A 22987-nucleotide genomic window follows, 5' to 3' on the forward strand; every position below is an offset into this window, starting at 1 on the left:
ATGGAGCAGAGGCAAGCATAGAACCCAGACTTCCTAGTACTCAGTGCAGGATGCTGCTTTTGATGGCACAATAATTTCTCTACATGAGGCCTTACATTGAACCTTAAAGGCCTGGCCATTTGACCTTTGGGTATTCACTCTCCGGATGGCCTGTGAGCCACAGTCAGCTCTCAGGATATTGTCTGGGAGAAAAACTCAGGTTTTGGAACTCTTATAGCCACACTCTGGCTAGATCAGGGGATCATCTCCATGGTGAGCAATGTTTGGATGTAACAAAGCAGAAACAACACCTGCTGCACAAGTAGGAAAGTTGTAATGAGAAAGTGGGGCGTAGCAGAAAGACCATGTGGTCAGGCAAGTCTGGATCTGAATCCCAGCCCTGTCACTTTTGATGAACTCCAGGAAGTCAGTTCTGGGGAGACTCAGTTCCCTGGCCTATAGAGTGAGAACACAAATACCTGCCTTCTAGAGTGGCTATGAGAATTCAAGATGGTGGATATAAATGTCTAATGTGTTATGTATCTTCTCTTTTCCTTCCTCTCCTATGTGGGGTAAGGAGAGAGAGATATCATACTTGGAACTTATCAGTAAAGGTTCAGTTCCACAAATATTTACTGAATCCCTGTGTGAGCTGGTCATCGCTGTGCTGGGCACCGGTATACAGACAAGTGATGATCACTAGGGGCTACAAAGTGAGTCAGCCAGATTAGAGTCATTCTCTTCTTGACAAGGTGGTGGCTCATGGGATGGGACAGGCAGTATCTCTGAGCTCTAACTATGCACTTGACTGGACAGAGGGGTGTATGGATGCTTATATATTTAAGTGGAGTTAAAGTTGGTTGAAGAGATCCAAAGGGTACTGGTAGGTGGAACAGTATTGCCTTAGACGAGGGGAGGACTATCAGATCCTACCCTTGGCTCTGGTCATTCAGTATTTTTATTCATGACTTGGATGAGAGTATTAAGCTGGAAAAAATAATAGAGTCTTGTTCCACATCAATCTGGACAAGGTGGGATAGGGACTGAATAGAATGTATAGGTGCCCAATCCGCATGTCCATCTTGAGAACTTTGAAGTGTTGGAGGTAATAGGGGGCGGGCATTTCCCAGAGTCTTGTTTGAACAGGAATGCCTCTGACTTTTGGTAAGAATATAAAAGGGATGTTGGAGTTGGGAAACCTTGGGAAGCCAAGATTAAAAGTCTGTAACAAACAGGGGAGACAAAGAGTACCCCGGCCTCTGGAAGAGGTGTGGAGGAGGCAGGTGTGTTCCAGAAAGAAAGGCAGCTCACCGTGCTGCAGAGATATCTCTTCCTGGGACCCAAAGGACAGGAGAGTGAGGATTTGTGTATGGTTGGAAGGGTAGGCCTGCGTGAGGGTGGAGGATGGCTGCCAAGGGACCCTCGGGTTTCTCTATGAGAGTCTGGCCTAAACATGTAAAGGATAGGGCTGCCACCCCAGACCTCGTAACTCCCCTCCCTTGGATGGAAATAGAATGTGCTAATCTGTGTTTGATCCCACACTGTCCCCATGTCCTGCTGCTCAGCTTTCAATCAGGAACTATGAATATAACCATTTGTCAGTCTGGGCCTCAGCTTCACACAGTTTCCAGCTACATGTATCTTTTCCTGTTATCTAGACCCAGCCTCAACTTGGTGGCTCCACCGGGGTCCTTTTGGATTCCCATCAGCCCCTCATCCTTACCAGGCGCTGGGGTCCTGTCGACCCTACTGCCCCCTCCTCAACCTGAGGCTAAACTGCTGTGCACAGGAGGGCATTCCTTCTTTTCTTCCTTCCCCGCCCCCCACGTCTAGGGCTCCTCTGAGCCCACTGCTACTCTCTCCTGAGTTGAGTCCAGCCCAAGCAGGGGCCACAGTAGCAGCCGTGTTCTCCTTATGGTGTCCAGGTTTCCTGTGCTGTGGCTTAGAGCTGAGACCTGGTGGACTAGGAACAATGGCAGGTTCCAGGAGTGGCCCTCTTCTGGTTGGCTCACTTCTGAGGACATGGCTTTTGTACTTACCTTCCGGTGTTGCTCCTTGTTCAAGCTTTTCAGTTTTGCTCTGGAGACTGAGCATTGCTTTGAACCCCAGCCACCGCACCGGCACTTTGCCAAATTGCCGCCAGGCATTTTCTGGAGGTAGATCTGTCCCTGGATTCCTGGCAAGGGCAACATCCTGTATATGCCAATCTCTTGGTGTTACTCCTGTTGTACTTGGTCTCTGGATTGAGCCACAGCCTAGAAAGGCTCTCCATTGGTGAGACCTTTACCTGACCTGGGCTCTGTACCTTGTACCTGGAATAGCCTGGTTGTCCGGGAGACCCGGCTCCTGCAGGAACATCAGTCCCACAGCCAGGCCTTAAGCTCTAGTGATGTTGCTTTATACTCTTACCAGCTGTCCCCTTCTCCCTACTCTAGCATTGCTGATCCAGTAGCACAGAAGCCACTGCATGTGGGCACATGTGCTCATTGCAGTCCAGAGGTAGCTGGGATGTCCTGAGAAGGCACTAGTTGTCTCCTGTTCACTGCCGAGTAGGGAAGTATGATTTAACAAACTTCCTGCACAGCTCTCAGGCCTCTCATCTTTTCCAAAGTAGGCAGAGAGCTCACTATACTAGTATGTGGCAAATGTGTGTCTAAGAAGCATTCTGCAGTGGGAGGGCTTCATGCAGGAGGGGATGCATGGAGTTGCAAGGCTAGGTGTGCAGTGGGCAACCTGTCTCACCATGGCCTCCTCTCTGGCAGTGACCCGTCATAATCACCTCAAGGACTTCATGCTGGTGGTGTCGATCGTTATTGGCGTGGGTGGCTGCTGGTTTGCCTACATCCAAAACCGTTACTCAAAGGAGCACATGAAGAAGATGATGAAGGATCTGGAGGGGTTACACAGAGCTGAGCAGAGTCTGCATGACCTTCAGGAAAGGTAAGGCCCTGCCCCTTCCCCACAGCCCTGATGCTGCCAGCTCTTGGGAGCCTACTGTTTCCACCAGGGTTGTGGGCTGTCTCGCCCCCAAGATCATGCTGGCGTCACCTCCCAGGCTGTGCCATACTTCCCAAAACTGCATTGGGAGCGTAGGCTCCTGACATTACAGTTGCACAGGCAAACATTCCTCCCCAGGGCAGAAGCTTATTTCTGTCTTTCCTCCCTCTGAGTCTCAGAGGGAGAAATGTGTAGCTGTCAGAGATCTAGAGCCTCCCTGGGTGGATGGCTTGTCCGTTCTATCCTTCTCACTGCCCCTGGACTGTTATCTTTCCCATAGAAATAGACATAATTACCTGTTCTTCATTGTTCGCCGAAGAAACCTCCCAAATCTGTCTTTCTGATACCTTTAGTTCTTGAAAGATGGTAGGGAGGTCCTGGTAGTTAAGGTTGAATGTATATAGAGTGAGGCCAGATCCCTGGCACCATAAGACTCTCATGGAGCAGTTTTAGAAAGATGCAAAAGTCAGGAGGGAGTCAACGCAGGTAATTGGTTTTTTGCTTTGTTTTGTTTTTGAGAAGAGGAGGGACCTACTTCAGGACTCTTTTTTAGAAAATTATTTTGGCAGCCTCAGGATTCCCATTGAGAAGTCTTTGCAGGAATCCATGTAAAAGGAAATGACATTTGGCCCTTTTCTGTTACTTTTTAATGATAGCTACTATTTTCTTTGGAGGGTGGGCAAAGGATTTCTTATGAGCTAGGTATTGTTAAGTACTTAAATGCATTATTATTTTTTTAAATCACCACAACCATGTTAGGTAGGTACTATTACTATTTTAGAGTTGAAGAAATGAGGGCTCAGAGAGGATGAGTGCTTTGTTTGGGTCACATATCAGTAAGTATGAGCCAGGAATTTTGACACTTACAGGTGCTGCCTCAGTAAAGGTGGCCCTATCACATTCATTTCCACTGGCTGGGTTTCTCGGAGATAAGTGAAGTTTTATCTCTGAACTGATTTCTGGCTACTTCTCTGGGCCCCTTGTTCCTGGGCCCTTTGCCAGCTAGGGGCTAAATGCTGCTATCTGGGCAGCCCCCATTCTTCATTTCTCTGAAAAGCATGTACTGTTTTCGTTGCGAAGCCAAAGAATCTAGGCAGGAGACATTCCAAGTTTGAGGATAAAACTAAGCTCCCAGTTCTCCCTGCTCCCCAAGGCCTCCAGAGCTTAACGACCACTGTGGCCCTCAGAGAAACGACTGCATGCACACACATTGACACATGTGCACACACATATTCTCCTCTGATAGTGTCCAGAGCCCACATGCCGCCTTGTCCCTCCTTCCTTTCACAGGCCTGCACTGCCAGCCACCACAGAGCTTTTCTTTTTTTTTCCAGAGTTCCTGATACTTTGGGTGAATAAATGTAATGCTACATGTGCATTCCAGGTAGGATTTCACTGGGTTTCAAGAAAATTCTTTGAGGCAAGGATTTTGATTCCCATTTAGGATTGAAGAAACAGGCCTGGTACAGGGAACAGACTTGTCCCTGGTACAGGGAACAGATTAGTCACACAGCTGCTTAGAGTCAGGGCTTGCAGTCAGGTAGCCGAATTTTCTCACTTGTAATGCTAACTGACTGCTGCTTTCAAGATGCTCAGTCTTCTGTGGAGGAGATGGAGTGGGGTGAGGCTTGACTGTACACGTATTTGCTCATGTCTGCACCCAGTAGTATTTATTGATCTTCATCTCTGCTAGATCCTGTTAGGACTATAAAAGTGGGTCAGTTTTGATTCTACTTTAAAGGAGTTCCCTACTATCTGGGCAAGGCAGACAGATCATAGGCTTTTCTGAAGAGGCTGCTTTCAGAGAGGATTATATTCAGTGAAGAAATGAATCCCCAGTGGTGTAATTTCAGGCAGCTGGGTCACGGAAGAATACAATAAAGAGGGTGTTCAGCAAGGGAAGCTGATGGGGGCAGGAAATGGCGCCTCTGATTTGTTTTGAGCCTTGCCTGTAGTGCCACCTAGTGTGTATCTTGAGGAGGCTGAACTGCCTTTCTCTCCAGGGACAAAGTGGACTGCCATTTGTCAGCAGGAGGCTTGCAGCCTAGTCCTTTTCTGCTTGTCCCACCACATCTCTTGAGGTTTCAGCCACTGACAGATCTGGACTTGAATTGGCAGTTTTTATTTTTATTAAAAAATTTTTTTAAATTTTATTTTCGAGAGCAAGAGAGACAGAGCATGAGCAAGGGAGGGCAGGGAGAGAGGGAGACACAGAATCTGAAGCAGGCTTCAGGCTCAGAGCTTGTCTGTGCAGAGCCTGATGTGGGGCTTGAACTCACAAACTGCGAGATCATGACCTGAGCTGAAGTCGGACACTCAACCGACCGAGCAACCAAGGCGCTTCATGGACGTGACTTGGCAGTTTTTAGAGGCTGAGTTCTGTCTCTGCCTCTTCTGTTTCACCTACTTAATTAGCTCAGTGGTCAGTACTCTCTTCTGAGGTCCCCTTTTGTTCTGTAGCTTTATCCTTCTGTATCTCAGGTCTAAGCTATATATCACTGTCTTCTTCATCATCCTTTACCCTCCTACCCTGGTCTCCTGTGACTTGGTGTTTCTTACTCAGATAGGAAGGCCCAACAATGACTAAGTCCTTCGCTTCTTCCAGAGGGATTAGCGAACTCTTACTCTTTGTCCTGGGTCTAGTTACCTTCCCTGACTCCTTTCAGGCAGAGTTGGTCACTCCATCCTTTGGGCTCATCCAACACCTTGTATGTCTCTCTGTTGTAGAACTTATCACACTGTGTTTAGGTATCTGTTTATTTGTCTATATTGGACTAGATCATGAGCTCCTAATTGGCAGGGACCAATTTCTCATTCATCTCCATGTATCTAGGACTTAGTGCAAGGCTTGGCATTCAGCAGACACTTGAAAGTATGTGTTGAATGAATGGATGAATAAATGAATGGACTAACATAGATATGTGGAGGAAGGAAGGAGGCTGGGTTGGATGGCTGGAAGGTTTTGTCAGTGAACAGAGGGAATGTGTGGGTGGGTACAAAGGTATATTTTCATTATAACTGAGCCTTTGAGATCTTACCTACCATGGAAGATACTTAGAAAGGAAAGTCAGGCCTGGGGGCAGCAGGGGCCCTCCCCAGACCCTTTGTTATGAATTTCATTTTCTGCACTTCTGGGAACAGGTTCTCAGGACTCTATGAGGTGCTTCTCAATGGTTCCTTTCTCATCTTCCCTAAATACCCCCAGGATCCCCACCCCAGTCGCATCTCAGCCATTGTGCCTTCTCTGGATCTTTGGGCTAGCTTGCAGGGCGTTCTACATTTATTGAGCCTTCCAGATACCTGAGGATATGGGGAATGACTGTGGGGTTTGGAGTCCTACGGATTGGAATTCTAGTCTCTGTTCTACCTACAATGACTTCCCTTTTCTAAGTCTTAAATCAATACCTGTCCTAGGCTGATAATGATGCAGCATATCATTATCTGCAGGGAGGACACATGGAAATACCCTGTAAGCTAGTAGTTGTTAGGATCTTAGTATGTGAGATACCTCAGAGGAAGGATTCAGATACCCAGGAACCTAGCATGATTACTGGCAGCAAAATGATAAGAAATATGGTAATCACTGTGGTTTCTTTTGGCCCTGAGCTAACTCAGAGCCAGTCAACAGAGTAGGGAGAATATATTCTGAGTGCCAGAGCCCTCATTTTCCTCTTTGATGCTGTGACTCGTGGCGTGTTGGCTGGCACCCCTTGCCTGGCCTTCTCCAGCTCCCTGCATCGCTCCCCAGGCTGCACAAGGCCCAAGAGGAGCACCGCACAGTGGAGGTGGAGAAGGTACATCTGGAGAAGAAGCTGCGTGATGAGATCAACCTTGCCAAGCAGGAAGCCCAGCGGCTGAAGGAGCTGCGGGAGGGTACTGAGAATGAGCGGAGCCGCCAAAAATACGCAGAGGAGGAGTTGGAGCAGGTAGGAGAGTGTACTGTTTCCTGGACACCCTGGGGTGGGGGTGGGAAAAGTGCAGGGCCAAAAGCCTGGCTGGAATGCTTCATGTGCGAGGACTTTGAAATATGCCTCAAAGAATATCTTTAGGAGTTACTAGACTCTTACCAATAATAGTGGAAAAGTTGTAAAAAAAAAAAAAAAAAAAAAGGTCACTGTGATTTTCAAAGACTAGGGGATAACAGGTGATAACAGTTATTTTGTTCCCTTTTTATTGAACTATTACATAAAGTGTACCAATCATAAATATACAGCTGGAAAGCTTTCCTATAAGCATGTACCTGTATAACCAGCATCCAGATCAAGATAAAGAGTATCTTTTAAGCACCCTAGAAGGCTCACTTTTGCTTCTCTCTGCCTTCTGTCAATATTCCACCAAAAGGTAACTATGGTCATGATCTGTAAACCGGATTTGTTTTGCTTGATTTTGAACTTCATATAAATGGCGTTATATGGTATTTTTCTTCGTGTTTGGTTTCTTTTACTCAGCATTATGTCTGTGAGAGTCATCCATGTTACTGTGGGTAGTGGTAGTTGGTTTATTTGCATTGCTAAGTAATTATTCATTGCAGGAGTGTTCTTTAAATTATGTATCCATTCTTCTGTTGGTAGACATTTGAGTTGTTTGCAGTTCTTTTTCTTTTCCTTTTATGAATAACACTGCTATGGACCTCCTGCATATTCTCTTAGCATAAACACTTATTTCTGTTGGATATATAATAGGGAATTTATAAATTTAGCTGTATTAGAAACCTCTAGTTTTCCAAAATGGTTGGACCAGTCCATATTAGCGCCAGCAATGTGTGAGAGTTCTGGTTGAGCTACAACCTTGGTATTTTTAGGCTTTTTAATTGTATACATTCCGGGATCTAGAGGTATTTCATTGTGATTTTAATATTCATTTTCCTAATGGCTAATAATAATAAATACCTTTTGATAAATTTATTGACCATTTTACTTGGGAATCTCTTCTCATTTTAAAAATTGTGTTACTTGTCTTCTTCTTAGTTGATTTGTAGGAGTTCTTTATATATTCTGGATGTAAGTCTTCCTGTATATATATATATATATATATATATATATATATATATATATATATATATATAACACAAATCTTTTCCCTGTCTGTAGCTTGTTTTGCTCTCTTAATATTGCTTTTAATGAACAGAAAGCCTTGATTTTAATGAAGTCCAATTTAATCATTTTTTTTAAGTGGTTGGTACTTTTTGTGGCCTCTTTAAGAAATCTTTCCCGATCCCCAAGATATTTTTGTAAATTTTCTTATAGAAGTGTTCTTGTTTTACTTTTCACGTTTAGGTTTGTGGTTTATTTCAAATTAGTTTTTGTCTATATGAGGTAGGAAGTCAAGGTTCTTTTTTTTTTTTTTCAAGTAGATAATTCTGTTCTGTAGTCTGTCTGTCCTTAAAGCACATTGTCTTCTACTGAGTCTCAATATCAGTAGTAAGTTCTCCAGCTTTGTTCTTCAAAATGGCCTTGGCTGTTCTAGGTTCTTTGCATTTCCATAATTAAGCTTGTCATTCTACCACTTCTCCCTACTCCCCCTGCCCCCAAAAAAGCCTTGCTGGGATTTTTATTGGTTTTATATTGAATCTATAGATTAATGTCGGGGAAAATTGACATTTTAACAAAATGATTCTTACAATCCGTGAGCATTGTTTATCTTGTCTCCTATTTAGGTCTTTTAAAATTTCTCCCAGCAATGTTTTGTAGTTTTCAGTGTAGAAGTCTTGCACTTTAAAAAAAATTTTTTTAGGGGTACCTGGGTGGTTCAGTTGGTTAAGAGTCTGACTGTTGATCTCAGTTCAGGTTTTGATCTCAGGGTGTGAGTTCAAGCCCCGCGTGTTGGTTCCACACTGGGTGTGAAGCCTCCTGCTCTTATTTTTCTAGCTTTTTTTAAATTTTTATTTTTTCAGATTTTATTTTTAAGCAATCCGTATACCCAACATGGGGCTCAAAACTCACAACCCCCAGGTCAAGAGTCGCGTGCTCCACTGACTGAGCCAGTCAGGTGCCTCTTATTTTTCTAGCTTCTTGAGGTGGAAGATTAGGTTATTGATTTTAAACCTTTAATATTTTCCAACAGAGGCACTTAGAACTATAAATTTACAGCTCAGCACTGCTTTAGCTGCTGCATTCACTAAGTTCTGGTATTTCATATTTTCATTATCATTCAGTTGAAAAGATTTTTTGATTTCTATTGCAATTTTTTTGGGGGGTGCTCATGGTTGTTTAGGACAAGTGTGTTGATTAATTTTCCAGCACTTGGGGACTTTTCCAGTGATTTTTCTCATTGATTTCTAATTTAATTTCACTGTGGTCAGAGAACATATGCTGTATATTTTCAGTTCTTTCAAATGTGTGGAGACTTGGTTTATGTAAACAGACCAAACAATACAATGGAAAGGTGAAGAGTGTCAGATTGGATAAAAAAACAAAACCCAGCTATCTGCTATTCACAAGAGATATAAAATGGTAAGGATATAAAATGGGTAAAAGTAAAAGGATGAGAAAAGATATATCATACAAACGCAAAGCAAAATAAAACAGGAGTAGCTATATTACTATCAGACAAAATAGGCTTTAGAGCAAGAAGTATTACTAGAGACAAAAATGGACATTTCATCATGATAAATGTGTGAATCCAACAGTAACATAACAACACTTAATTTGTATACATCTAATAATATAGCTTAAAAATATATAAAACAATGAGGCACCTGGGTGGCTCAGTCAGTTAAGCATCTTTCAGTGTAGGTCATGATCTCACACACAGTTCGTGCATTCAAGCCCTGCATTGGCCTCTGTGCAGACAGCTCAGAGCCTGGAGCCTGCTTTGGATTCTGTGTCTCCCTCTCTCTCTGCCCTTCTCCTCACGCTCTGTCTGTCTGTCTCTCTCTCTCTCAAAAATAAATAAACATTAAAAAAAATTTAAAAAAATATATATATAAAGCAAGAGCTGAAGGAACTAAAAGTTTAATAGACAAATTTATGGTCAAAGTTAGAGATTTTAAAACACCTCTGTCAAAAATAAGAAGCCAAAAGTATCAGTAAGGATGTGAAAAATGTAAACATGATTAATCAATTTGACCTTATCAACATATATAGAGCATTCTGCCTGACAACTGCAGAATACACATTTTGTTTCATGTCTACATATTGCTTCTGTTCCAATCTCTCCTCTCCTTCTGGGAATCCAGTATTTATGTAAGACCTTTTAACTGGATTCCACTTGTCTCTTATGCTTAGTTGTGTCTTTTTTTTTCTCTTCGTGCTTTGGTTTCATTATTTTCTGTGGATTCATCTCTGAGTTCTCTAATCCTATATTCTGCTGTGAATATTGTGCTGTTTTGTTCAACCCATCCAGTGGAATCCTACTCTCAGATAATGTATTTTTCAGTTCTAGAATGCCTGTGTTACTCTTTTATAGATTCCGGTTTCCTGCCCAGAATTTCCATGTTTCCATTTATTGTGTCCATCTCTGTATTTTCTTCACTCATAGTTGAAGTCCTTTTCTGGTGCCTCTCACATTTGGATCACTTATGGGACTGCCTATTTTTCCTCTTGATTATTGGTTATATTTTCCTGCCTCTTCTCATGTCTAGTCATTTATTTTTATTAAATAGTGGACAGTGTGTATAAAAAATAATAGAAGCTCCAGATGATTTTATCTTCCATCAAATAGAGGCTCCTCCCTTCTTCTGTTAGGTATGTAGGGTGAGGATCTAATCACCTCAAGCCAATCAGAAATTGAGCCATGTTGGAGCTGGGTTGTAGTTTTAGAAAGACTTGGTCTAGTACTCGTTTGTCCCTGTTTCTCAGGCATGTTCCTTCCTTTTTCTTGAGAGCTTGTGGATTTCTTTCTCCTGAGCCCTGAAAGACTATGAGAGATTCATTTCTGCCACTTGGAGGATTTTAACTTAGCTCTTTGGCCTCCTGCTCCTCATAGCTTCAAAATTTTGCAGCTGTCTCGAGGGGAGGACCAGGGGTATGTGTGAAGCAGGTCCCTTCCCTCCTACAATGTTTTGTCCCCTAAGTATTATGAAATTATGGGAGATTTTATTCCACCCTTTGACCTAGCTATGTGTTCTCCTGCACAGCCCCAGAACTGAGTAAATGCTCAATGAAGAAAACTGGATGTATGTTTCCAATCTCAATTTCCAATCTGTCATACCAGTACTGTACTACCAACAAAAGCTGGGCTGGTTTCTCTAGGCTCCAGTGGAGTCCCCACTGCCCTGGGCCATGCCCAATTATCAGCTCTCACCCAGAACCATCCAATGGCTCCAAGGAAGAAAATGGCTGACAATTATCAACTCATCTTGGGCTTTTTCCCCTCTTTGGATTTTCAGTTCATCTAATCCAGTGATTCTCAGACTTTTTGATCTCAGAACCCTTTGACTCTTAAAAATTATTTAGGACCTCAAAGAACATTAAAAAAAATTTTTTTTAAGGTTTATTTTTGAGAGGTGGGGGAGGGGCAGAGAGAGACAGAGACACAGAATCTGAAGCAGGAGCCAGGCTCTGAGCTATCAGCACAGAGCCCAGTGTGGGGCTGAACCCACGAACCATGAGATCCTGACCTGAGCTGAAGTCAGAGGCTTTAACCGACTGAGCCCACAGGCGCCCCATCAAAGAACATTTTTAAAGGGGAAGTCTGTTGCTGTTTACCCTTTTAGAAGTTAAAACTGAGAAAATTAAAGAGTATTTATTAATTCAGGGGTGCCTTGCTGGCTCAGTCAGAAGAGCACGCAACTCTTGATCTTGGGGTCATGAGTTCAAGCCCCACATCGGGGGTAGAGATTACTTAAAAAAAAAATCTTAAGGGGTGCCTGGGTGGCTCAATCGGTTAAGCATCTGCCTTCAGCTCAGGTCATGGGCTGATCTGACAGTCAGGTCAGATCTCACAGTTCATGGGTTGAAGCCTTGCATAGGGCTCTGTGCTGACAACTCAGAGCCTGGAACCTGCTTCAGATTCTGTGTCTCCCTCTCTCTCTGACCCTCCCCCGTTCATGCTCTGTCTTTCTCTGTCTCAAAAATAAATAAACGTTAAAAAAAAAAATGACTGCATTTTTCAAAATAAAAATAATTTAATGAGGAGTTTTTTTTTTTTTTTTACAGTTTTGCAAATTCTTTTAATGTCAGGCTTAATAGACTGCTGATTCTTATATTAGTGTCTATATTCAATCTGTTATGATATTACTTATCATATAGCCTCTGGAGAAATCTACAGCTCAGTTGTGAGCGAAAGGGAGTGAAAAAGGTAAATAATGTCTTAGTACAATTATGAAAATAGTTTGATCTCACAGATGCTCTGAAAGGATGCACTCAAGGATCCCTGGATCATACTGGAAAAATTGTAGACGTAGTCTTTATAGCTCTCTGATGACTTTGAAAATTTTTCATAATTATAATAATTTGTCTTTCAAGAATTTTGTAATTTTTGTAGCTTAGACAGCTTTCCCCAGATGCTGTGTTGGATCAGAATTATTCTTCTGGCATGACCTACTGCATCCTATGGGGAAGTGGAAGTCAGGGGTAACAAAGCACGTGGTCAGTGGTTATTAACTTTGCTGCATAGTAGAAGCTATGTAGTAGAACTTGCAGAACATGAGAAAGTATTGATACCTAGGCCAGCGCCCCAGATCTGTGAAATCAGAATCTGGGTTTGGGTCCAGATACCAGTATTTTTGAAGTGTGATTCCCCAGGTGATTCCAGCGTGTCGCAGGTTGAGAACCACAGCCATAGAATAAAAGAATACTATGACTTGCCCCCCAGCTCTATCTCCTTCAGGCATTTATTCCTTGTGTGTGGCAGGATGGGTCTGTCTCTGTCTCCCTGCCTCCCATCCTCCCCACCCCGCCCCCCACTTCCTTTTCCCTATTTTGTAAGTATTTCTCCTGTTAAACCATTTTGAGCCTGTTAGACCAGCCTTTCCCAACTGTCCCACTGCCCTCCCTTTCCTCTTTTTTCTTTTTCTCTCCATCCTCCCTTGCTCTTAGCTTATCCCATTCCTTTCTCTCCCTTCAAGGTAGAACTTGATAATACATTTTCACACTTGGTGTATTAGACTCTAAGGCATCTGTTCTCCATTTTAAATCTACAAAGCCAGGAGTGGGCTAAGTTATAGTTTCTTTTTCCACTTTTTCAAAGACCGAAAACCAAGTGGGGATTTGTCCTCTCATTGGCTCTCTATGGAATAAAGGTGTTCTGTCCTTAGCTAAGGCCCTCCCAGTCTATCTCAGGCCACGGAGAGAACCTCAGGCCTGCTCTGGGATACTTGCCCCATTGGCAAGTTGGGAATAATACAACTGCCTCTCAATCCCTTTTCTCTGGGTTTCTGACCAGCTAAAGGTCAGTGTCTAGGTGGGGAAATTGGGGGTCACTTCTACTGTAGACTGGGTGAGATAGCAAGGGATCCAGTGTGTATAATGTCTGCATGCAATCTCAGACCTTCCATGTTTAGTGCTTCCATGTTTCAGCTTCATTGGATGCTCCTTGCTGAGAAGTCAGTGAGATCTCTGCTTACACATTGCTTCTCTCATGTCTTGGCCTCTTTCGGCAATGCCCATGTTCAAAGTAAGTGTGCTGGTTTGTAGAGGGTGCCCTTCAAAGCCTACCTGCCCTGCTCAATGGGAGAATCATAGACAAAACCTCGGGACTATAGGACACTTTGGAGAGCATTCAGGCTATCCCTTTCTGGAATAGCGATCATTTTTAAGGGCTCTCTGACCTGAGCTGTTCACAAAACTCCTCCTGAGATCACCCCTTTACTGTGGTTTGGATTTGCAAGGGAGAAAGTCTTTCCTCACACTAAATTGAGATCTGCTATTGAAAGCACAGGGTCACAGGGCCAAGAGCCGGAATCAGAGTTTTGGATTCCCAGTCAAGTGCTTTTTCTGCCACATGGTGATGTCTTGAGGTCTGAGCATAGACACCCACCTCTCAGAAAGAAGGTGGCTCACTGAGCTGACCTGAGCCTCAAGAGAGCAGGGAGGATTATGGAGATTGGCTGCAGGCCAGGAGAGGCAGCTAATGTGTGGGTACACAATGCTCTAGTCTGGCAGCAAAAAAAAAAAAAAAAACAAAAAAAAACCTCAATTTGAGATCTGGTTGACACTACTGACTGTGACCTTGAGTAGATTACTTTCCTTCTCTGAGTTTGCCTCCTTGTAATATATAAAACACAGAATAATCCTTGCCCTTTCTGCCTCTCAAGAGGGCTGGAAGCTCATACGAGATAGCAGATAAGAACTCAGAATTCTGTGCTATCAGAGGCATTGGAGAGGGTCATGGCAGCAGTAATGGCTCACATCCTCTTGGCTGCACAGGTTCGGGAGGCCCTGAGGAAAGCAGAGAAGGAACTGGAATCACACAGCTCATGGTATGCTCCAGAGGCCCTTCAGAAGTGGCTGCAGCTGACCCACGAGGTGGAGGTGCAGTACTATAACATCAAGAAGCAAAATGCTGAGAAGCAGCTGCTGGTGGCCAAGGAAGGGGTGAGACCTGCCTTTCCACCACTCTCTTCTCTCCTCCTTGCCCCCTCCCCTCCCCTGCCCTTCTTCCTCCTCTCTACCTCTCCTTATCCCTCCTGTTGGACAAAGAGATATCCTGGTGCTGGGTTCTGTTTCTTTTCCTGAAAAATAGTTCCTGATGATGTCCTCAAGTTTCTGGAGGAGGGGCTGAGGGCATGGGTGTACTCCCACCTGCCTTCTGGAAAGATGAAGCAAGTGGAGGCAGGTAGAGGGAAAACTCTGCCAGCCCCAGCCCGCTATGGGGCAGAACCCTTCTGGGTCTGGGGGACTGTCAGGGGATCCCACTGCTTCTCTCTTTGCCTTCATTTTCTTTCCTCCCCCGCTGTTGTCCTTCCCCCTGCCTTCCTTTCCCTTCTTCTCTTCCTTTCTCTCATGCAGCCTAAGCTGTGCTAGGAGGAGGAGGACCCAGCCACTGAAAGGCATTTCTCATTGTCCCACCTCTAATCCCTGCTCTGTTTAAGCTGGGGATCTCATTTTTGCAGGCTGAGAAGATAAAAAAGAAGAGAAACACACTCTTTGGCACCTTCCACGTGGCCCACAGCTCTTCCCTGGATGATGTGGATCACAAAATCCTCACTGCGAAGTAAGTAGCACCTGATGCCCAGCTCTGGCGGTGTCCACCCCATCCTCGGAGTTGGAGGGTGTGTGGAGTCTGCAACCCCAGTTCTGCTTCTTCACTGGTAGAGGGGCAGCTCTGGGGTCCTGCCCCGGCCTTTATCCAGCTCCCACCTTGCTCTTGAATTTATGATTTAACTGTGTTTCTTATTTGCACGTATTCCCCCAACCTGTTCCTCTAGGAAGCCTCGTTCCTACCGGGGCTCCCACCTGCCCATGGCTTCAATTCTCTTCCATGTGCTCCAGGCAAGCTCTGAGCGAGGTGACGGCAGCACTGAGGGAGCGCCTGCACCGCTGGCAGCAGATTGAGATCCTCTGTGGCTTCCAGATTGTCAATAATCCTGGCATCCACTCCCTGGTGGCTGCTCTCAACATAGACCCCAGCTGGATGGGCAGCACGCGCCCCAACCCTGCCCACTTCATCATGACCGACGACGTGGATGACATGGATGAGGAGATTGTGTCACCCTTGTCCATGCAATGTAGGTGGCCTCTTGGGTGGGGGTGAGGGAAGGAGCCTTTGATGCACCGGTTGAGAAGTGGTTGGCCACTGCTGTGCCTAGAACAGCATATGGGGCGGAGACCAAGGAAGGTAGTTGAGCTCAGGGCCTTGGTTCATAAAGCACAGTTCATGTCAGGATATTCCTCCACAGTTGTGCTCTTGGTGTTGTTTCCATGCTCTATGCTGTGTCTGCCCCTCTGGGTCTATTGTGTTAAGTGTGTCTCCCTTCACTCTTTGTGTTTCTTAAATCCCTTTATTCTCCTTTTTCTCCCCCATGTGCCTTTATAAAAACAATCTCCTTTAGTGGTTCATTATATCAAAATGGTATTCATTTTGGCTCTTTACTGCTATTATCTGTTTTCATTTTTATATTTGTTCTTAATTGCTAAAGACAAATGGAATGATATCTTTTTCTGTTTTTGTGTGAGGCCCCATAAAGCGGTAGTCCCTTAAAGAGACATAGCCCTAAATTCTCCAAGCCAGAAAGACATTCGTGTCCTGGAGGGATCTCCTGCACAAGCATGTCCCCCTGAATTCTTGGACCTCTGCACCCTTTCCTGGGCCTTCCCTCTCCCGTTCCTCCCCTCAAGTGGTGAGAGCTGAGTAGAGCAAAGCCAAAGAGACAACTCTCTGTGGGAAATCTTCAGTGAATGAGGGACTTACCCCTAAGGGGCCCAGTTGAAATTTTCCCTGGATCAGAGGCTATTTAGATAACTAGAATAGACCTTTACTACGGAAAAGCTGTTGTCTCGGGCCCACATCCCATGGGCCTGGCTTAGGGGCTCACTTTCAGAAAGCCAGATTCTTTCATCAGGCTGGGCTCCAGCTACAGACAGGATTTATTTGTAAATTTGTTCAGCAGTACTTTGCCTCTGGCCAAGCTGCTTTGTCACCCTGGTCTGATATCCTATCAGGGCTTTAATCAAAGGCCCAACAAGGTTAGGATCACTGGCAGGCAAGACTCCCATGTTCCATGGGTTGGGAGGGATCTTCATTAGCTCTCAGCTACCCAGTCCTTGCCCTGGCCCTCCCCTCATCCCACTGAAAGGTGGGCTGAAGCCCTCTGTAAATCAGATTCTCTTCTCCTTTTGGCCTGGCTGTTGGAACCTAGATGCTGCCTGGCTGATGGGGCGTAGGTTCAGTGACCGCTCTCTCTGCTCAGCATCCGCCGGCTCGGATGATCAGTCCCTCTGGAAATACCCGGGTTTGAGGAGCCCCTTTGGGGCTTTTGTTTTTCCAACTTTTGGGACTAAACCAACACTCCTACCCCTGAGCTCCTTCTCCTGCCTGCCTCACTCCCCTGCCTGCTCCCTCTATTCCCTTGGCACTATCCCTACTAACTGCAGGGAGAGGTTCAGGGGTGAGAAGAATCAGCCTGCTCAGCTGAGGGCTGGAGAGAGAGCACCCATAGTGAGGGAAGGCTTGGGCTTCTCCTTCCGGCCCAGCTAGACAGAAGTGCTGGTGGCCCTTCTTCTAGCTGGGCTGGGATGGAAAGAGAGAAGGAAAGATCCTTCCTTTCTTTTCTCTTTTTCATGTTTCTCCCTTTTCCTCTCTTTCCCCCTTACTTTTCCCTTTGCCTCTTCCTTTTCCATGCTGCTTCTTCCTCTTCTGCCTCCCTTTCGATGCCTTGAAAGCCACCAGCCATAGAAGCCCTGCCGCCCCAGCTCTCCATCACTGTGGACCTGTGTTCTCTCCCTTGCGGAGCCTCCATGGCTTCTGGCACCCATGTCACGTGGCTCATTCTTCCATCTTTAGGGAGAAGGCGGGGAGGCCCACCTCTCAGGGTAGAGGAAAAAAAACAAAGGTAGAAATTCTGTTTTCAGCTGGAGCTGGAAGTGAGCCCAAGGGGGATGCTCTAGCACATTCCCAAGTTACCTGGTGCCCGTATACCCCTTCCCTAGGCATGGTGGCCATCGTCTTCCAAGAGCCTGATTTGTAGCATTATTCCAGGAGCTGGCTCTGTGTTGTCTGCATGCTTGTTAGAAGAAATTTGGAAAGTGAAAAGTGAAAAAGTGCAGAAGAAAAAGGCACACCTAGTCCCACTGTATTTGAACAGCTTTTTTCCTACAGTCTCCCATCTGTGAAATTTTTAATAATTTTTTATGTGGTCAAGATAATAATGACCACTACCATTTGTTGAGTGCCATGAACTGTGACAGGTACTTTAAATACACTCTCTTGAAGCGTCACAACAACCCTGCAGAATTTTATAAACTAGGTCTCAAACTAGGGAAACTAGTTGCGCAAGGTCGTGGCTACAAGTGGGAAGGCCTCACTTCAAACTCGAGTCTTTTGTGTTCCGTAGTTCAAGGTATTTCTTTTGTGTATCCTTTTGTCTCCCCTGAGCATTTCAGTAGGTATTTTTGTATGTTTTTCAAATCTTAAGCAGAATTTTTAATAGCTGTATAGTCTTCCAACAATCAGATATATTATCATTTTCAATTTTATGTGTATTTTCATACAATTATTAATACTTATGTGATGAGCATGTGTGTGTATAGATCCTTGTCTGAACTGTGAATTACTTCCTGAGGTTGGCTTTCTAAAAAGGCTGGTTCTTAGTGCTCTCCCGGACCTCGTCCCACACCCCCTCCCACCCTGCCTGGCCCGTTTCCTCCCACTAACTGCCCTGCCTCTCCTCTCTAATAATATTGGCCCTCGGTATCCTTCCATTGCAGTTGCCACTAAAACTGACCTGGGCACCTCATCTTCAATGTCCCCTTCCTTTTAGGATCCCTGGTGGGAGGTTTTCGGGAGGAGGTGCCCCGTTCGTTCTCCAGATTGGGCACCAAGGGCCGAGCGGTCTGCAGCAAGCCTTTCTCCAGGGGCAAACCTGCTTGGCTGCCAGCCCCAAGGAGGTCGGCCCCTCCTGACCCTTTCTTTACTCTCCTTGCAGCTCCCACCCTGCAGTGCAGTGTCCGGCAGCGCCTGACGGAACCACAGCACGGCCTGGGATCTCAGAGGTTGGTAGAGGGCGAGGCTGGCCACTTCTTGACAAGCCGGGTCTCTCTGCGGCGAATGCGCAGCCTTTCATCTGGACAGTCTTTCAGTTCTGAAGGCCACGGGACCAGCTCTCCACCTGCCTCTGCTTCTTCTTCCTGTTCCTCTACCACCACCACCACCACCTCCTCCTCCACCACCACCACCACCACCACCACCACCTTCACCACCTCCATCACCAACGTCCATGTTCACCCTGTCTATTACCACCACAGCACTTCCTATTTCCTCCAGATGAAGCCCTACCCTGACCCATCCCCTGCTGACAGCACCGCTGTGATGCCTGGGCATTCAGAGAGCTTGGGGTATCGGCTGTCTCTCTTCTCTTCCTTGCCTTTCTGCTGCCTTTACCTTGGCCTCTGCCTGCTGGCTGCTGCTTGGTCAGCTGTGGGGGTGTGTGCAGTGGGGCATCTTCTCCTGGTCCTGCCCTTTCCCAGCCCTGGGCTCCTTCTTAAGTTCAGCCTAACTCCCCACAACTTTGTACCCTTCTCTGTTTGGGGTTTTGCTGACTCTAAAAATGAGTACAACGCCCCTCCCTCACGGTCCTATTGCACTTTTGCCTAAACTTTGCACTTTCACATCCGTTGTTTCCATGGAGTCTTTACTTCCTTTACTCCTTCAATAGAACATTTATTGATACCTGCTCTGGGCCAGGCTCTGCTGGGCATGGGGATTCATAGATGATAAGATACAATCCCAGCCATCAAGACTCACAGTCTGGTCCGGGAGAGGTACATAAATAATTACGGAACAGTCTGAGAAGTGCTATGGGGTGCTGAGGAGGGAGTGACTAACAGTGTGCACCTGGGTGGAACGCTTCACAAAAGAGGTGACATCTGTGCTAACACCCTGTGCAGGAAAAGGAGGAAGTATAGTCTAGGCAAAGGAAGGCTTAATGTGCAGAGGCATGGAGGTTCAAGAGAATATGATGTATTTGTGGTTAGAACCTTGGGCGTGCGTTGGTGGGAAAGGGTGGTAGGTGAGGCTAGGAGGAGGAAGGGCTCCAAGAGGCTTGGGCATTGCCCTTTAGGAGATGGAGAATTGCAAAAGGGTTTTAAAAAGGAAGAGAATCATGGGGCGCATGGGTGGCTCAGTTGGTTGAGCATCTGACTCTTGATTTCAGCTCAGGTCATAATCCCAGGGTCATGGGATCCAGCCCCACATCAGGCTCCATGCTGAGCATGAAGCCTGCTTAAGATTCTCCCTCTCTCTCTGTCTCTCCCCACCCCCTTTCCTTTGCCCCTCTCACCAGCTTGTGCGCTCTTTGTCTCTCAAATAAAAATAAAGGGAAGAGAATCAGATTTGCACTTTAGAAATAACATTTTTGTGGCCTGTATAAAGAAGAGAAGGGGAGACTACAGAAATCTGGAAGTCACCAAGGTAGACCAGTAGGGGAGGTAGTGAGGTCTAGGCATTGGAAAGGAGAGGTTTAATTTGGTAACTGGCTGAGATGGGTGGAGGAGAAGGAGGAGTCTAGGATGACACCCAGGTTTCTAGCTGGGGTGGCTGCATGGATATGGTAACCTTCACGGAATTAGGGAACTGAAGAGGGGAAATGGGTTCAGGGGTTTTAGACAAGAAAAGTTTATAGGTGGGGCCAGCATAAAGTACTCACTTTCAGAATAGGAATTTAAGGTTCTGAAAAGTTAAGTAATTTTCCCCACGTCCCACAGCTAATTAGTAACAGAACAGAGTAGAACTTGACTTTCCATTCCAGGGCACTCTAGGTATTTTTGTCCTTCCACAAGGTCTCAAGAACTGCACTGTGTAAGAGTTGGTGAAAGGCTTTCTCCCACAGCCCGCTCTAGCAGCTACCTTAGGAGATAGGCTAGGGTCAGAGATAAGAGAATTCACTTTGCCTGGAACAAGCTTAGGGGAGACTCAGAAAGTCCCTCTCCTCTGGAGGGACCTCTCATCTCTGAAGTTGAGACATGACCAGCCCTGGCCTCGGGGCTGCAGCCTGCTGATGCCGTTGCTGACTTCTGGCTGTGCTTCACTCAGGAGGCCAGTCTCTCTCTGTGTTAGCCTAGAGGGCTGTTCCTTTGTCTTTTACAAAGGGACTGCCTTTGCTAGCATTTTCACCCTGCAGAGTGGCTCATATTCATCCTCATCCTCATTTTCATCCAGAAGCCTAGGCTGGGAGACTGCCCCTCCCAATACAGGTGGAGAGGGCTGGATGGGGTCTGGGGCACTAGGGGATGCTGTGGATCTCAAGCTCCAAGGCCCAAGCTGAGGGCAATGGGGAGGGGCGGGTGGGGAGGTACCTGCACCCACCTGGCCTGTTCACTACTTAATTTTCTTTTGCACCATGCACCAGAGGATCGTCTCTAAAGACAAACAGGCTCTCTAGTAAGGTTAGTAGCTTGGTATGGGAGCCCAAGGCAACCCAGACTTTGGGGAGGGACACCTTCTGGCGCCTGAGTGTCTCAAAGATCCAGGGAGGGAAAGTGAGCTCTGCCTCAGCAGGGCTTTTACCTCCAGGGTGTGACACCTGGGCTTCCTCCAGGCTTTTTTCTTGCATTGGAAAGTCTTAGCTTATAACTGATACAAGGCATGGGGGGACGGGAATCATGGCCAAGTGGAGCTGTAGGCCACGAGGAGTGAGGCTGGGAGGTCCCCCAACCCCCTGACCACTCTTCCTTGGCATTAGAAATGTAGGCTTCTGGGGTTCTCACCTCATCAGCGTAGATGGCCCCCTTTCCAGTGCTGCTGCCCCCCAGAACTGTCTCGGCACCTTGCTCACTGGCTCATTATGTGTGTGGAAAAGGCAGGATATGGAGAGGATCATCTTGGAACTTAAGGGAACAAGGGCATATTTAGATGGAAGAAAGGACAGTGTCTGATATAGGAAACCAAATATGAGACTGAATACTAGTAAACAGTAGAGTATGTGGCTGAAACAGGATTTGTAGAATGGAACTGGAGCTGGGATTGTTCTCTGCTGTTCCTTGTCTCCGGGAAGATACTGGCCCATGGGGTAGCTGCTTAGTTAGTTGTTTCCTGTTGAGAATTAACCCTACACTAGCTATGAGCCAACCTTCTGCTTTTGCCTATTTTAAGGGCCTGGTGCCTTCCCTGATTTTTGACCCCCAGCCTCCTCCTTTCCAGATCCTGTGGTGCTCTCCCTTACCACTCCTGACTCTTTCCCTTTGGCTTCCTGACCTGGATGCTTAAGCATTTCCCTTAGCCCTCTCCTCTGCCTCTACCGTGGTTGTCAGGCCTCTGGAAAAGCAGAGGGAGGGTTAAGGGTCTGACAGGGGACCCCTCATATTTACCCTTTTATCTGTAGAGGCAGGAGAGGAGGCATCGGGAATTGGTTCATGGGCCTTCTTAGGAGTAGCCAGCCCCTTCGGGGTCTCAGCTTTCTGGACTAACCTTGGTGTGTGCATGTCCAGCGTGCGGTGCCACATCCCCATAACAGCCTTGCAAAGAAGCCTCTTGTGACTGGCCCACAATGGGTCTTCCAGCTTGATTGGCCTCATCATCTTCATACCCACATACTTCCTACATTTCCAAGTGATTTGCTAACATACCTGATCCTCCAAACAGCCTTGCAAGATCACTCAATTGGTATTATCTTCATTTAGCCCAAACTGAGGACCAGCAAGGTTAGATGACTTAAGTTTAAGGTCACACAAGCCTCAGGCAGAGATGGAAATCGAAACAGACCTTCTGACATCTAGTGGCAGCTCTTTGGAACCACTGCTACTTAAAAGACCCATGTGCTGTGTTTCTGCACCTGCCTGCACTGTCCCTCTCACAGAGCTCTGAAAAAGACCCCACCTTTCCAGCTGCCAGCCGACTTTGGTTTGAACTCAGAAACACTTCTCTGTGACCCACTTTGAATCCTGTGAGAGGGTTGAAAGAGGCAGCATCCTGACCTTTTGGGGTGGATAAGGGATTGTTTGCAAGGCTGTTCTAACCTTCTCCTCCCCAGCCTGGGTCAGGCCCACTTACTACTGCATGTACCCTGTTCCTTGGGGCTTGGCCCAGACTGGATGTATCCCAGGGTGTGACAGGAGTCCGTGGGGGAGAAAGTCATGGAAAATGGTGACCCAGAGCAATATGTGGGCTCTGGGTTGGCTTAAGGTTGAGTCCTAAGAAATCTAGCCAGCTGTGGGAAGGAAGAGATTTTATTGAGGATGCCTGGGGAATTTAAGCTTACAGTTGCAGCAGTTTAGGGCCTGGCCACTCAGCAGGGTGGGGGCCCATCACTAGAAAGCCCTTTGCCAGACAGATGATGGTATAATGATTTTTGGTTTTGCTTCTTGTTTGTCTGTTTTCTCTCTACCACTCTTCCCTTTCTTTCTTTTTTTTCTCCCCTTGTCCTTCTTATTTCTATTTGTTCCTCCTTTTGCCTTTCTTTCTCCCTGCTTTTATT

At 46.1% G+C, this 22987-nt stretch overlaps 1 protein-coding gene across 6 annotated transcripts in view; it reads left to right on the forward strand.

Moving 5' to 3' along the window:
- STIM1 (stromal interaction molecule 1) overlaps positions 1-22987 on the forward strand; it is a 185567-nt gene that overhangs the window by 160367 nt on the left and 2213 nt on the right. For 3 of the 6 annotated variants that reach the window (XM_006937020.5, XM_045038804.1, XM_023239489.2), the window contains 7 exons: positions 2742-2919; positions 6725-6902; positions 14286-14453; positions 14972-15072; positions 15351-15586; positions 16718-16810; positions 18503-18569. In XM_006937020.5, coding sequence (XP_006937082.1) covers positions 2742-2919; positions 6725-6902; positions 14286-14453; positions 14972-15072; positions 15351-15586; positions 16718-16810; positions 18503-18569 — 1021 coding nt within the window. Of the gene's footprint in view, positions 1-2741; positions 2920-6724; positions 6903-14285; positions 14454-14971; positions 15073-15350; positions 15587-16717; positions 16811-18502; positions 18570-20923; positions 20961-22987 lie in introns of all 6 variants that reach the window. The other 3 variants (XM_045038805.1, XM_019811914.3, XM_003992783.6) reach the window with 3 other exon arrangements.

Source organism: Felis catus, chromosome D1 (assembly GCF_018350175.1).
Source record: "Felis catus isolate Fca126 chromosome D1, F.catus_Fca126_mat1.0, whole genome shotgun sequence".
NCBI classification, from domain to species: Eukaryota; Metazoa; Chordata; class Mammalia; order Carnivora; family Felidae; genus Felis; species Felis catus.